This window comes from Embiotoca jacksoni, unplaced genomic scaffold (genome assembly GCF_022577435.1).
Source record: "Embiotoca jacksoni isolate LCO1_2020_lvr unplaced genomic scaffold, fEmbJac1.0.p SCAF_80, whole genome shotgun sequence".
Taxonomy (NCBI): domain Eukaryota; kingdom Metazoa; phylum Chordata; class Actinopteri; family Embiotocidae; genus Embiotoca; species Embiotoca jacksoni.
This window is the reverse complement of record NW_027185437.1, coordinates 1,070,101-1,086,342: the sequence shown is the minus strand read 5'-3', so window position 1 is coordinate 1,086,342 and position 16,242 is coordinate 1,070,101. Positions and strand designations below refer to the sequence as shown.

At 43.3% G+C, this 16,242-nt stretch overlaps 2 protein-coding genes and 1 long non-coding RNA gene across 3 annotated transcripts; 1 reads left to right on the top strand and 2 right to left on the bottom strand.

Annotated features, from left to right (window-relative positions):
* The first annotated feature begins 291 nt into the window (after positions 1-291).
* On the top strand, positions 292-1,075 carry LOC138192088 (natriuretic peptides A-like). Its single transcript, XM_069139270.1, has 3 exons — positions 292-369; positions 524-830; positions 1,068-1,075. Exons 1-3 carry the CDS (start codon positions 292-294, stop codon positions 1,073-1,075), a joined length of 393 nt encoding a protein of 130 aa, XP_068995371.1.
* A 5,045-nt stretch (positions 1,076-6,120) lies between these two features.
* Positions 6,121-8,048, bottom strand: LOC138192075 (probable G-protein coupled receptor 173). Its single transcript, XM_069139250.1, has one exon. The coding sequence runs from the start codon at positions 8,023-8,025 to the stop codon at positions 6,862-6,864; it is 1,164 nt and encodes a 387-aa protein (XP_068995351.1). The 5' UTR covers positions 8,026-8,048; the 3' UTR covers positions 6,121-6,861.
* Positions 8,049-8,114: 66 nt separating this feature from the next.
* LOC138192076 (uncharacterized) lies at positions 8,115-13,191 on the bottom strand. The gene is made up of 2 exons (XR_011177771.1): positions 12,399-13,191; positions 8,115-8,204 (listed from the first exon to the last, which is right to left on the bottom strand). It is a non-coding gene; the product is annotated as an uncharacterized lncRNA (long non-coding RNA).
* Between the last annotated feature and the right edge of the window lie 3,051 nt (positions 13,192-16,242).

The window sequence follows — 16,242 nt, the reverse complement described above, 5'->3', positions numbered from 1 at the left end:
TCTGTTTTATATTTAAATAGTTTACATTTTTGCCCATTAATCTTTATCCAATAATTCATCATGACAATGTGAAAATGGATTCTGACCTTTTGCTGTGGCTTTTCAATTATCCTGGAGATGTGTCTCACTTTTTCACTTGTGTTTATAAGATCTCACAGATTACACTGATGTTATTTCAAAAACCAAACTATAAAGTCCAGTAAACTGTCTGTAACCCTCTTTGATAAAACTGTGATGAGGGACAGATTGCTATCCTAGCTCCGCCCATGTCACTGATCAAATAGGACCAGGATGTCTGACAGAGCTCCAGAAGTCCTCTTCAGAGATGGGAGGACAGAGGAGCTGCTCATCACTGAGCTGATACCCTCCGTACAGTGAAGCATGGTGGTGGCAGCATCATGGAGGCTGATTCACTACCTGTTTAATGGTTTACAATCAGCATGCTCTTCTAGCTCTGAGAGAACATACTAAGAGAATGTAAGCAGTTTGGGATTTGACTCTAAACCTTCTCTTTTCACAACAGTCTTTACTGGAGCGTTTTGAGGAGACTCTGGCTGAAGCAGCCCAGGAGGACGACCCTGAAACCGATTATGAAGGGACAAACCAAGACCCTGAGCGCAGCCAAGGATGGGGCCTGGACCAAGAGAGGAACCAGGAACCAGTGATACCGGAAAGATCTCAACCAACTGAGGGCCACAGCAGGACTGTGAGTCAGAGGAGCCGCCTGCAGGACCTGCTCATGACTGCCAGGAAACGGGCCTCAGGCTGCTTTGGAGCCAGAATGGATCGAATAGGAAATGCCAGCGGTCTGGGATGCAACAATGGGAGAGGTAAGACTGCATTTAAATTAGTCACACAAAGAAATTAATTATTTCACTGGAAAATCTCAGCTGGAATATTAACCCTCAGAGATAAGATTGTATGCACGTGGGCTCTGATTTATAATCATAGAAATGAAATGGATTATTAACTTACTCCAGAGGATGATTTGTTATTTTCAGTCATGTGACAGTCTGTTCTTGTCCTGTCTGTTCCTCACAGTCTGGTTAAAATGTTCTTGTGACCAGATGTGTAAAAGTTGTCCACTTTGGACACTCCCAGAGATTTTTCCTATGAAACAGGAAAATGTCCGAAGTTCTCAGAAGTTAAAATCCTGTCATGAAGGTGCTCTTTGGAAGGGAGACACAAAAATCTCAAAAAGAACAAAGTCCAAGTCACTCTTCTTTATTCAAATGGAAATACTACAAATAAAGCTTAGTACATGTTAAAACTGTTTGGTTTTTACATGCAATACCACCTTATTTTAGAGTGCCCTGGACCTTGCTCTTTTTAAGATTTTATCTGTGCACTAAGTAGCTGAGCACATTCACTCGTAAATGAACACTTTCTATTGTAAATCAAATCTTCATTATTTTGGAAAAAAAACAACTCTTATTCACTTTCCATCTGAGAGCAAAATGTGAAGACAGAATGGATTTGCAGTGTAAAAATGATCCTGTAGATCTACATAGATTTGACCAATTTAATCGGAATTATCAGTATTGTGTCTACTATGTTTTAATGACACTTTTAAAATGAAATAAATATGCATGAATGCTTTCCGGTTTTATGTAACAACACTAGCTTCTCTTTATGTTTATTATTTCCTACCAGGGTAGTCGGACAGTTTCCTTGGACACATGCTGGATTCTGATGTTGGAACTGAAGATGCAAACAAAGAGTTTGGAGAAGTATGACTTTGCATGAATGAATATCTCGTGTGTTTCTCCATTTGAAGTGACAAACAGTTTGTCAGCTTTATAGTGAAGTCCATTACAGACTGAAACAACTACTTACTGTAACTGCATGTGGCCTGTTAAAGACAAATAAACTCTTTTTTCATATGAAGAATTTAGTTTTTTGGGGGTTTTTTTTCTTTAATGTTGGGTGCAGAACAGTATACGTCCTGTAGAGATCCTCTGTTCATCGACATACATCATCAGCCTGGTGATGATATGAGGAAACCTGATCCGTCTCCTTCACTGCGTCTGTTTGGTCATATCTGCCTCTACGTTATTCATCCCTGCTGTTCACCTGATTTCATGCTACAAAGTCACAGTGATCACTTTATCTGACATGACACACGGCGTGGACAATCACCAGCTACAGGAGAATAAGATGAGACACTGAACTGTACAGATGAAGATTAATTTAAAGGCAAAAGCCGCATTTCCATGTATGAATTTGTTTTGGTTTAGGAATGGAAATGTGATTCAGTAACAAGCCATCCTGAAGTCAAAAAGTCCACTGAGAAAATGTACTCAGTGAAATTCTTAACTTTAAATTCAGCTCCAAACCTGATTACAAGTCAGTGGCTGTTTGCAGGTCTATCTAAGAAGTACTGCTGTCTTCAGCTCTGCAGATAATTCATGAATTATACTGAACTGAAGTCTTTATTCAATAATGACGTTACGTGAAGACTGAAAGGATCACAAGGTTATTGCAAGTCATGCTGAACCAAATTTCAAGAGAATCCATCCAATAACCCAATAATTCATCCTCTCTCTCTATTACATTTAAATATTATTATCATATATATATTCTCTCGGCCGAACACAACAATCCACCAAAGTACAATTTTCCAACTTGTTTATTCCACACAAACAATAACTTTGAACTCTTGTGCTCTCCTGCCAGGCATTTGAGCACATGCCACACGACTTGTCCGCAGCCAGCCTTCTGTTCCATGTCCCTCGGAGTGAGAGACCTGGTGTCCTGCTGCTTGGGTTTTTAAGGAGAAGACAGGGACAATCAGGGATTTGATTCAGCTGGGGCTAATTAAACATCTTCCAGGCACCGTTCCCTGAACTGCTCCCCCAATCAGTCCCTCCTGCAGCTGAGCCAAACCATGCCCCACCACCACATCCCCGTTTCCAAGAAAGTTAGACTTTGTATAAAATGTAAATAAAAACTGAATTGAATTATTTGCCAATCACATAAACTCATATTTAATTGAAAATAGACCAAAGACAACATATCATATGTTGAAACTGAGAAATGTCATTGTTTTATATAAAATATCTGAATTTGATGGCAACAACATGTCTCTAAAAAGTTGTGACAGGATCAACAAAAGACTGGAAAAGTTGTATAAATATAAATACAAAAATTTCCCCTCAGGGATTAATAAAGTAAATACCTACCTACCTACCTAAAGATAAAAAAAAAAAAAAAAAAAAAAACCACCTGCTAGAACATCTGACAACTAATCAGATAACCATGGCAACAGATCAGTAACATGATTGGGTATAAAAAGATGATTTCAGAGAGGTGGAGTCTCAGCAGTGAAGATGGGGAGAGAGGGAGAGAGTTTTAACCTGCATTTGTGGACGCAGCGATGAACTGTGTTCACAGACGATGGTTTTCACAAGTGTTCCTGAGCCCATGCAGTGATTTCCATTCCAGAATAGTGTGTTTTTAATGCAGTGCTGCCTGAGGGCCCGAAGATCACCACCATCCAATATTGGTTTCCAGCCTTGTCCCTTGTGTTCAGAGATTTCTCCAGATTCTCTGAATCTTTTAATGATATTATGAACTGTAGACGATGAAATCCACTAATTCTTTGTAGTTTTATGTTGAGGAACATTATTCTTAGATTGTTGAACTATTTTCCAACACAGTCTTTCAGAGTGGTGAACCTCTCCCCATCTTCACTGCTGAGACTCTGCCTCTCTGAAATCATCTTTTATACCCAATCATGTTATTGATCTGTTGCCATGGTAACCTCATTAGTTGTCAGATGTTCCACCAGGTGTTTTTTTTTTTTTATCTTTACACAACTTTTCCAGTCTTTTGTTGATCCTGTCACAACTTTTTAGAGGCCTGTTGCAGGCATTGAATTAAAAATAAGCATCTATATTTCATAGAACAATACATTTCCTACGTTTCAACATTTGAAATGTTGTCTTTGGTCTAATTTTGATTAAATTTGGGTTTATGTGATTTGCAAATCATTGCATTCTGTTTTTATTTACATTTTACACAAAGTCCAAACTTTTTTTGGAAACGAGGTTGTACATACAACTAGGCTAATATTCAAGCCTCAAAGAACAACACACATATTCTTGACTATTTACAGTGTGGAGTTACAATCTTTGATTTTTAAATATGAACTAGTTTCCCCTTTCAAACCTTCCATATAAAGTATGATGCACCCGGAGAGTATAACCAGATGGATCGCTGAATACAAAATAATGAATCTATTGCTTCCAACTTTCTGTGAAGTAAAAATAGATTGTTGAGAGAGGTGAGGTGATTGGTTCTGGGATTCACCCATTAACTATTGTTGTCTGAATGCATCCGACACATAGCGAAAGGAGGTGTCACTGTGGGTTATGACTGTCACACTGTTCTGTCTCATTACATCGATGGCAGCAACCAAGCAGACAGCTGCTGAGGTAAACCTAAACTGATCTGAGTCCATATTTCATGATTATAAAGTCTGCAGGACAGAAAAGAGTGTTCCACAGTGTGATCCTGCTGATATGGAGCGGTGCAGATTTTCTCTCCTCTGTGGTTCCGACTGACCTCGTTACTAATCAGACTCTTTATTGATGAGATCTAATGTGGAAAACCTGGAACTGATTGCTAGCATCAACAAGCATCTGTTCATCATTTTGTGCATCTGTCTGGAGCACACAACTGATGTTACCAACAGTAACTATGACTCTCTGTGCATCACTTCTGCTGACTGCAACTGAAAAACTAAAAGACAGTATGAACATGTGCGCTAATTGCTGCAGTTTGTCACACCACAAATTTTTCAGACTGAGTAAAAACACCTTTCTTCACCCTCCACCTTCATGCCACCACAGTTCAGCAGAGCAGCAACCTCAACGATAGCTGTTGCACAGCACCCTCTGGTGGAGCCTTCTATATTTTGTTATTGTACAACTGAATTTTATTGTTTCATTTGTTAATTCAACTCAGACATTTTACGTTAAAAAAAACATTGATAAATTTAAATAAAAATTAATTATATTCATTAAAAAAAGTAGTGAATGAATATAAAATGTCCAGTTAAATGTTAAAGTAGTGTATTCAGTGTGAAAACAAGGTGACATTCGTTTCAGTATCCCAGAACAACTGAATAATGACTCCTACATGTTGTTATGAAGATGAAGTACTTCCTGTTGTCTTGTGTGTATTTTACCAAAATATTCAACATCTGAAACTAAAACACACACGACACAGACAGACAGGAAACTCCCTAAAAAAGGGGCAGTGCTCTGATTTAGTTATTTAATGCCAAATCATCAGCTTCACACGCTACGAGCCGTTAACGCGCTCTTGGTGTCGACAAATTCTCAGTCAAAGCAGTGGAAGTGTCATATATAAAGCAGTGGAAGTGTCATATATAAAACAGTGGAAGTGTCATATATAGCAGTGGAAGTGTCATATATAAAGCAGTGGAAGTGTCATATATAGCAGTGGAAGTGTCATATATAAAGCAGTGGAAGTTTCATATATAAAGCAGTGGAAGTGTCATATATAGCAGTGGAAGTGTCATATATAAAGCAGTGGAAGTTTCATATATAAAGCAGTGGAAGTGTCATATATAGCAATGGAAGTGTCATATATAAAGCAGTGGAAGTGTCATATATAAAGCAGTGGAAGTGTCATATATAAAGTAGTGGAAGTTTCATATATAAAGCAGTGGCAGTGTCATATATAAAGCAGTGGAAGTGCGCCCCCCTTCAGTGATAACCATCACCACAGGACTGATGAAGACTTCACCTGGACTCCATCAAACAGCGGTATTTGACCACATTTATCTGAGCTGCCTTTAACTGGAGAAGTTGAACTGTTTACAATCATCAGGATGAAATGGAACTTTTTAATATGTGGGACAGAAAGTTAAAATGTTGACTTCATCTAATGATTTAACTCCTGCAGTTCATTTGGATTCAGTCCCTCCTCACTGAATCTACAGGGTTACACTAAGTTACCTGCTCTAACATCAGGACGTGTGGTACCAGGTACCACCAGAACCCTGATGGGTCACAGAACACAGGAGTCAGTCAGTTTTTGGTGAGCAGAAGAAGGTTTTGTGTTGCATGAAGGAGAAACAACCAGACAAGGTTTTGGAGGAACATCACAGTTTTATCTTCCTCACTGACAGACATGGAGACAGGAAACCCTGTTTACACTGGAACTGGACAAGGTACCAACATTACACAGACTGGTTCTGGCTGGTTCTGACTGACTGGTTTTAACTGACTGGTTCTGACTGACGGGTTCTGACTGACTGGTTCTAACTGACTGGTTCTAACTGACTGGTTGTGACTGGTTCTAACTGACTGGTTGTGACTGACTGGTCCTAACTGACTGGTTGTGACTGGTTCTAACTGGTTGTGACTGGTTCTAACTGACTGGTTGTGACTGACTGATTCTGACTGACTGGTTGTGACTGGTTCTAACTGACTAGTTCTAACTGACTGGTTGTGGATGACTGATTCTGACTGACTGGTTGTGACTGGTTCTAACTGACTGGTTGTGACTGGTTGTGGCTGACTGATTCTGACTGACTGGTTGTGACTGGTTCTAACTGACTGGTTGTGACTGGTTGTGACTGACTGATTCTGACTGACTGATTCTGACTGACTGGTTGTGACTGACTGGTTCTGTTTACTGTCTGACTGGTTTCTTGCATATTTTTCTCTTGTTTTTAAAAGCGGTTGAGTTGTTCGATGGTTCATACTCCGTTTGTTCCACTACACTCACTGACCGACACCCTCAATGCCACAAAGACTCAAGCAGACACAAATACAAATATCCACTCCCCCACGTCCCCCCCCCCCTCACCCCGATCATCAGCTGTGGTTACATGACACAGTAAGGCTCTCGTGGCAGATGAGGTTTAGTCCTGCAGCGGGCTGGTAGGTGGGAGAGGAGTCCTTTCTTCAAGTCTTTGTTGAGGAGGAAGCAGACGACGGGGTTGACCCCCGCCTGGGCGAAGCTCATCCACACCGTGGTGGACAGGTACCGGTGTGGGATGGTGCACGCCTTGACGAACACCCTCCAATAGCAGGCCACGATGTATGGAGACCAGAGTAGCAGGAACAGCAGGGTGATCACGTAGAACATCCGGCCCAGCTGCTTCTCTGCTCTGAACTCCTCCATACCCAACAGGCGCCGGTTCTGGGTGTGCAAGTTCTGCCGGATTCCCAGGAGGGTGGGCGGCATCGGACCCCTCCCAAAGCCCGCAATCCAGTTGGCTGCCGCTTGGCCTGTAGCCCCCGGTCCATGAAAGGTCCAGCTCTGACTAATAGCCGGCACCATCTGGACCGGCTTCATCTTGCGGTGTTTGTACTCGAACAGAAGTAACTTCATGTAGACGACGTGTGTGGCCACGATGAGCACAGCTAGCATTAGCATGAAGCCCAGCGTATCGTTGGCTTTGAAGTAGCGATGCTCAAAAATGCACTGGTCCTCCTCTCGGATGAATTTGTAGGTGCCCACGTCAAAAACCGGCGGGAACGCCATGGCCACGGACAGCGTCCACACCATGCACACCACGGCCACGCAGGTCCAGAACGTCATGCGCTTGGAGTAGAAGCGGTGGTGCGCGATGGCCATGTAGCGAGTCACGCTGATACAGAAGAGCATGAAGGCGGCGTGGAAGCAGAAGAGCACCGCCATGAAGGCCACCACTTTACAGCTCAGCACGCTGTAGGTCCAGGCCGAGCCGTTCTTTATGGACACCAGCACGAAGGGGAAGCAGATGGCTGAGCGAATGGTGTCGGCCAGGCAGAGGTCAAGCAGGAAGTAGTAGGGTGCCTTGTGCAGAGCCTGGTCGCGTAGCACCAGCAGAGACACCAGAAGGTTCCCTAGCAGGCTGACAACGATGATCAGACCCAGTAGCAGCAGCTTCACGTAGATGGACACAGCAGAGGAAGAACTCTCTGCTACCAGTCCTCCTGCAGTGGACACCACCGCCGCCATCGGCCCCCCAGGACCCTCGCTGCTCTCGTTTCCATTCGCCATCCCGAATGCCCCCCCCCACCCACACCCCCTCTCCTCCTCCTCCGTCGGCTGGCTGTTTCTTCGTCCTCGTGGTTGCTTCCTTTCCACAGTTCACAAGCAACAGGAACATCGCCCCATTTCGGCCACGGTCCCTCTGTTGGTGGATTATTTCTTTTCACCTCGAGATCTTCTCCTGGAGCCTGAAAACAACCAGAGAAGAAAGATTCCAAAGTTTGATGGTGATAAATATTTTCAGTCATCCAGGACAGTTTTACCACCTCAGAGCAAAGACACAGAAACACGCGTTCAATCTTTATTTATTCTTGCTGTTTATTAGCTTCGTCAGCTTTAATGAGGAAACCTTAAACCTTCTATGGACATAGTTTTGGTTGAATCAAAGTTTAGTGGACAAATCTGTTGTCATTCATCAGTCTCAGATGACTGCAGCTTTTTAAACAGCACAGACCAGAAGACCAATAATGAACCCAGTGGCCGTTTTGTAAACCGATGGGACCATTAACTACCATATTCAAACCGATGGGACCATTAACTACCATGTTCAAACTGATGGGACCATTAGCTACCATGTTCAAACCGATAAGACCATTAACTACCATGTTCAAACTGATGGGACCATTAACTACCATGTTCAAAATGATGGGACCATTAACTACCATGTCCAAACCGATAAGACCATTAACTACCATGTTCAAACCGATGGGACCATTAACTACCATGTTTAAACTGATGGGACCATTAACTACCATGTTCAAACTGATGGGACCATTAACTACCATGTTCAAACCGATAAGACCATTAACTACCATGTTCAAACTGATGGGACCATTAACTACCATGTTCAAAATGATGGGACCATTAACTACCATGTCCAAACCGATAAGACCATTAACTACCATGTTCAAACCGATGGGACCATTAACTACCATGTTCAAACCGATGGGACCATTAACTACCATGTTTAAAAATTTGCGACCATTAACTACCATGTTCAAACTGATGGGACCATTAACTACCAGTCCTCCCTGTCAGGGGTGGACACGTATTCAGGCATAACCGGTCCAGTATGTATTATTAAATAATAATATGTAATAAAATACAATATATATATATATTTGTTGGAGTTGTGTGTCTGTAGGAGGAGTTCTGTGTCTGGAAGAGTTGTGTCTACAGGATGAGTTGTGTGTCTGTAGGAGGAGATGTGTGTCTGAAGGATGAGTTGTGTCTGTAAGTTGTGTGTCTGCAGTTTGTGTCTGTAGGAAGAGTTTTGTGCCTGAAGGAGGAGTTGTGTCTGTAGTTTGTATGTCTGTAGGAGTTGTGTGTCTGTAGGTTGTGTTTGTGGGAGTTATGTGTCTGTAGTTTGTGTGTCTATAGGAGGAGATGTGTGTCTGTAGGTTGTGTGTCTGTAGGAGGTTGTGTGTCTAGTTTGTGCATGTGTAAGAGGAGTTGTGTGTCTGCAGGTTGTGTGTTTGTAGGAGTTGTGTGTCTGTAAGTTGTGTGCTTGTAGGAGCTGTGTCTGTAGGTTGTGTTTGTAGGAGTTGTGTGTCTGTAGGAGGAGTTGTGTCTGTAAGTTGTGTGTCTGTAGTTTGTGTCTGTAGGAAGAGTTGTGTGCCTGAAGGAGGAGTTCTGTCTGTAGTTTGTATGTCTGTAAGAGCTGTGTGTCTGTAGGTTGTGTTTGTAGGAGTTGTGTCTGTAGGTTTTGCTCGTCTGTAGTTTGTGTGTCTGTAGGAAGAGCTGTGTTTTTGTAGTAGTTGTGTGTCTGTAGTTTGTGTCTGTAGGAGGAGTTGTGTGTCTAGTTTGTTTATCTGAAGGAGGAGTTATGTGTCTGTAGGTTGTGTGTCTGTAGGAGGTTGTGTGTCTGTAAGTTTTGTGTCTGTAGGAGGAGTTGTGTGTTTGTAGGAGTTGTGTCTGTAGTTTGTGTGTTTGTAGGGGTTGTGTGTTTGTAGGGGTTGTGTGTCTGTAGGAGTTGTGTGTCTGTAGGAGGTTGTGTATCTAGTTTGTGCATGTGTAGGAGGAGTTGTGTCTGTAGGTTGTTTCTGTAGGAAGTTGTGTGTATGTAGGAGGAGATGTGTGTCTGAAGGATGAGTTGTGTCTGTAGGTTGTATGTCTGTAGGAGGAGTTGTGTCTGCAAGTTGTGTGTCTGTAGTTTGTGTCTGTAGGAAGAGTTTAGTGCCTGAAGGAGGAGTTGTCAGTAGTTTGTATGTCTGTAGGAGTTGTGTCTCTGTAGGTTGTGTTTGTAGGACTCCTGTGTCTGTAGGTTTTGTGTCTGTAGGAGTTGTTCGTCTGTAGTTTGTCTGTAGGAAGAGTTGTGTGTCTGTAGGTTGTGTTTTTAGGAGGTTGTGTCTGTAGGAGTTGTGTCTGTAGGTTGTGTGTCTGTAGGAGTTGTGTGTCTGTAGTAGGAGTTGTGTATCTGTAGGTTGTGTCTGTAGGAGGTTGTGTGTCTGTAGGTTGTGTGCTTGTAGGAAGTTGTGTCTGCAGGAGTTGTGTTTAGGTAGGAGGAGCTGTGTGTCGTTAGTTTGTGTCTGTAGGAGTTATGTGTCTGTAGTTTGTGTGTAGGAGTTGTGTCTGAAGGAGGAGTTGTGTGTATGTAGTTTGTGTCTATAGGAGTTGTGTTTCTGTAGTAGTTGTGTGTCTGTAGTTTGTTTATCTGAAGGAGGAGTTATGTGTCTGTAGGTTGTGTGTCTGTAGGAGGTTGTGTGTCTGTAAGTTTTGTGTCTGTAGGAGGAGTTGTGTGTTTGTAGGAGTTGTGTCTAGTTTGTGTGTCTTTAGAAGTTGTGTGTTTGTAGTAGTTCTGTGTCTATAGTTTGTGTGTCTGTAGGAGGAGTTGTGTCTGTAGGTTTTGTGTCTGTAGTTTGTGTCTGTAGGAGGAGTTGTGTGTCTGTAGTTTGTGTGTCTGTAGGAGATGTGTGTCTGTAGGTTGTGTGTTTGTAGGAGTTGTGTGTTTAGTTTTTGTCTGTAGGAGCTGTGCCTGTAGTTTCTGTGTCTGTAGGAGTTGTGTGTCTGTTGGAGGTTGTGTGTCTAGTTTGTGCATGTGTAGGAGTTGTGTGTCTGTAGGTTGTTTCTGTAGGAAGTGGTGTGTCTGTAGTTTGCGTGTATGTGGGAGGAGATGTGTGTCTGAAGGATGAGTTGTGTCTGCAGGAAGAGTTTTGTGCCTGAAGGAGGAGTTGTCAGTAGTTTGTATGTCTGTAGGAGTTGTGTGTCTGCAGGTTGTTTGTGGGAGTTGTGTGTCTGTAGTTTGTGTGTCTGTAGGAGGAGATGTGTGTCTGTAGGTTGTGTTTGTGGGAGTTGTGTGTCTGTAGGAGTTGTGTGTCTAGTTTGTGCATGTGTAGGAGTTGTGTGTCTGTAAGAGTTGTGTGTCTAGTTTGTGCATGTGTAGGAGTTGTGTGTCTGTAGGTTGTTTCTGTAGGAAGTGGTGTGTCTGTAGTTTGTGTGTATGTAGGAGGAGATGTGTGTCTGAAGGATGAGTTGTCAGTAGTTTGTATGTCTGTAGGAGTTGTGTGTCTGCAGGTTATGTTTGTGGGAGTTGTGTGTCTGTAGGAGTTGTGTGTCTGTAGGAGGTTGTGTATCTAGTTTGTGCATGTGTAGGAGGAGTTGTGTCTGTAGGTTGTTTCTGTAGGAAGTTGTGTGTCTGTAGTTTGTGTGTATGTAGGAGGAGATGTGTTGGAGTTGTGTATCTGTAGGTTGTGTCTGTAGGAGGTTGTGTGTCTGTAGGAGTTGTGTTTATGTAGGAGGAGCTGTGTGTCTTTAGTTTGTGTCTGTAGGAGTTATGTGTCTGTAGTTTGTGTGTAGGAGTTGTGTCTGAAGGAGGAGTTGTGTGTCTGTAGTTTGTGTCTATAGGAGTTGTGTTTCTGTAGGAGTTGTGTGTCTGTAGGAGGTTGTGTGTCTGTAGGAGGTTGTGTGTCTGTAGTTTGTGTGTTTGTAGGAGTCGCCGTGTGTCGGGGGGAGGGGCTTGGTGGAGCTGGATGTTGGTTGGCGGTGAGGGCTGAGTATCCGCCAGTAACTGGGTAGCAACAGCAGTTGGATGTCGGAGGGAGGCGGAGACATGCTCCGAGGATGAGCTGCTCTTTGACTGCTGGTCTCCGTCAGGTCTCCTCCCGGGAGCTGCACGTCTGATGGGGATAGTCCGCTGCAGGAATGCGGAGGATTAAAGCTCCCCGCTCGCAGACCCGGTTCCTCCACCAGGGCCTCACACACCAACCCATGTTAGAGGAGCTGGTGTCGGAGCGGCCTGCAGCTGATGGACCAGCAGCCTATCAGTCAGTCCGCACAACACTGCGTCACACTCACGAGGCATGCAGCAAACAGGACCGACACACATATCACTGGACCGTGAACCTACAGCGGGACACCAGGACCGGGTCAACTGGGCTCCTTACCTGCTGGGCTGCTGGTCCTTCTCTCTGTGGTGTACCGGACGGGTTAAAGTCTGCATGAAGCACACATCCCCCTGGTGCACCTGATCCACGGAGCCGTTAGAGACACACAGCAGCACCTGGCGGGGTGTGGACCTCCGTGTCCATGGTCCAGGTCTCTGCAGGTCCAGGTCTCTGAAGGTCCAGGTCTCTGCAGTAAACCTTTAAAATCTACAATCTTTACTGCGCTTCCTCTTCTTCCTGCTGCATGTCATGTCTGTGTGAACCTCCGGTCCAGGTGACAGATCACCCCGACGCTTCATCATAACGTCTGCTCCCACCCTGACACCCCGAACCGGACCCGGTGGTCTTCTAGAAGAGCCCGAGTACCGCCGTGTGTTCCCGGATCTCTGAGACCGCAGCAGGAAGCGTGTCGATCCGCCGCGGAGCTCCTTCTCTCATTGTTCCAGTCAGACCGAAGGACAGCCGGTGTGAGCCGGTGAACACATCCGTCTGCATGCCGGTAGGACCGGACAGCTTCAGTCCGAACAGATTCGGTTAGCTGGTGAAAGAACCGAGGCCACAGAGCCCCACACGGACAGGCTTAGGCTGCTGAATGACACCGAGGCCGGTCCTCATTCTGTGCACAGCTCGTTACCGGACAGCCGTCACACACCGGGAAACACGGGAGAAACGGGAGGGAAGCGTATTCCCTGAGATGTCCTCGGTGAACCGGAGGGTGGAGACAGTATTCAGGGCAGAAAGGCTGTCTCCATCCGGTCCTCAGGACTGCCAGCTCCTGCTGCTGTTTAATCCCGTTTGTTCCAGGACAGGGGCGGCCCGGAGGATCTGGAGGAGGAGGGCGAAAACATCGCCTCCAGCAGAGGGCGCTGCTCTCACACACACAGAGCTCCGCGTTATTATGGTATCAGAAACACTCATTTAGAATGAGACTGTGAAAACATACAAAGTCAGATGATAAAACACTTACATATATATATATATATATATATATATATATATATATATATAAAATGTATTTATAATACTATATATAATATATGTGTATGTATATAAACAATGAACAAAAAGTTCGGAAATTTGTGTTTGGTAGATTATTTCTCTGTTGTAACAATGCTTCTTGGCAATACATTGTATACTGTTGGAAAGCCTGTTAATTTCCCTTTTAAATGGTGCCCCATTTGTAAGGAACATGCATTTGTGGGATGAGCAGCACAGCTGAGTATATGGGTTGCGCCCATGAAAAATTTGCCAAATCTTCTCTGCCACTGCCAAACAGCTTAATCTGCTGTTGCTATTGACTCTGGTTTGGTGGATTGGATGATTGAAGTATATCAGTAACAAGGAAGAAACAAGACATACAGTATTGGCAATTTTACAATTTATTCATTTAACAAACAGTCAGGAGCCTCAGTAGCATGTGGAAGAACCACAACAGCCTGGCACTTCCTCCTCACGCTGGTCACCAGCCTGGCACCTCCTCCTCCCCATGCTGGTCACCAGCCTGGCACCTCCTCCTCCTCATGCTGGTCACCAGCCTGGCACCTCCTCCTCACGCTGGTCATCAGCCTGGCACCTCCTCCTCACGCTGGTCACCAGCCTGGCACCTCCTCCTCCTCACGCTGGTCACTAGCCTGGCACCTCCTCCTCCTCATACTGGTCACCAGCCTGGCACCTCCTCCTCCTCATACTGGTCACCAGCCTGGTCACTCTGCTGTGAGACAGCATTCCACTCCTCAAGCAGGATTTGTAGCACGTCAGCCAACGTGGTTGTCTTGGTCACGCTAGCACGAACAGCACGTCCAAGCTGATCCCACAAGTGTTCAGTTGGGTTGAGGTCAGGACTGTTGGCAGGCCATTCAATTCTCTCTACTCCCAAATTCTGGAGGTAGTCTGATAAACCCGCTCTGTGGGGGCGAGCGTTGTTATCGTGGAGGATGGAGTTCGGTCCCAGACTGTGGAGAAATGGGATTGCCACTAGTAGCAGAATCTCATCTCAATATCTCTCTGCATTGAGATTGCCTCCAATGAAGACAAGCCTAGTTTTTCCAGTGATGGAGATGCTGCCCCACACCATCACACTGCCTCCACCAAAAGATGTTACTCTATCAGCTAATTTTTAATGGGCGAAACCCACATACTCAGTTGTGCTGCTCATCCCGCAAATGCATGTTTCTTACAAATGGGGCATCATTTAAAAGGGAAATTAACAGGCTTTCCAACGGTATACAATTTATTGCCAAGAAGCATTGTTACAACAGAGAAATAATCTACCAAACACAAATTTCCAAACTTTTTGTTCGATGTTTATATATGATATTTATGTGTGTATATTCTATAATATATATATATTATATGAAACATTTATATCTGTATGCATTAAAATGGTTGTTGTGGGAAAAATATATTCTAAAGAAACAATTAGTCGAAAACATGAAGTGTCTCTGAAGTCTGAAGTGTCTGATGACTGAAACATAGTGTCTCTGACTGAAACATAAAGTGTCTGATTACTGAAACAAAGTGTCTGATGACTGAAACAAAGTGTCTGATGATTGAAACATAGTGTCTGATGACTGAAACAGTGTCTGATGATTGAAACATAGTGTCAGATGACAAACAAAGTGTCTGTTGACAAACAAAGTGTCTGATGACTGAAAATAAAGTGTCTGATTACTGAAACATAGTGTCTGCTGACTGAAGCATAAAGTTTCTCTGACTGAAACATAAAGTATCTGATGACTGAAACAAAGTGTCTAATGACTGAAACATAAAGTGTCTGTTGACTGAAACAAAGTGTCTCTGACTGAAACATAAAGTGTCTGATGACTGAAACATAAAGTGTCTGATGACAAAAACAAATTGTTTGCTGACTGAAACAAAGTGTCTGATGACTGAAACATAAAGTGTCTGATGACTGAAACATAGTGTCTGATGACTGAAACAGTGTCTGTTGACTGAAACATAGTGTTTTATTACTGAAACATAGTGTCTGATGACTGAAACGTAGTGTCTCTGACTGAAACATAAAGTGTCTGATGACTGAAACATAAAGTGTCTGATGACAAAAACAAATTGTTTGCTGACTGAAACAAAGTGTCTGTTGACTGAAACAAAGTGTTTTATTACTGAAACATAGTGTCTGCTGACTGAAGCATAAAGTTTCTCTGACTGAAACATAAAGTATCTGATGACTGAAGCAAAGTGTCGGATGACTGAAACAAAGTGTCTAATGACTGAAACATAAAGTGTCTGTTGACTGAAACAATGTGTCTGATGAGTGAAATATAAAGTGTCCCTGACTGAAACATAAAGTGTCTGTTGACTGAAACGTAGTGTCTCTGACTGAAACATAAAGTGTCTGATGACTGAAACATAAAGTGTTTTATTACTGAAATATAGTGTCTGATGACTGAAAAATAGTGTCTGATTACTGAAACATAAAAAGTGTCGGATGACTGAAAATAAAGTGTCTGATGACTGAAACATAAAGTGTCTAATGACTAAAACAAAGTGTCTGTTGACTGAAACAAAGTGTCTTGTTACTGAAACATAGTATCTGATGACTGAAACATAGTGTCTGATGACTGAAACATCGTGTCTGATGACTGAAAATAAAGTGTCTGATTACTGAAACATAAAAAGTGTCGGATGACTGAAAATAAAGTGTCTGATGACTGAAACATAAAGTGTCTAATGACTAAAACAAAGTGTCTGTTGACTGAAACAAAGTGTCTTGTTACTGAAACATAGTATCTGATGACTGAAACATAGTGTCTGATGACTGAAACATCGTGTCTGATGACTGAAACATAAAGTGTCTGTTGACTGAAACATAAAGTGTCTGATG

Coding starts and splice junctions, on each gene's coding strand:
- LOC138192088 (XM_069139270.1), top strand. CDS start 292: ATGTCTGACAGAGCTCCAGAAGTCCTCTTCAGAGATGGGAGGACAGAG. Junction 370..523: donor TCACTGAGCTGATACCCTCC/GTACAGTGAAGC, acceptor TTTTCACAACAG/TCTTTACTGGAGCGTTTTGA.
- LOC138192075 (XM_069139250.1), bottom strand. CDS start 8,025: ATGGCGAATGGAAACGAGAGCAGCGAGGGTCCTGGGGGGCCGATGGCG.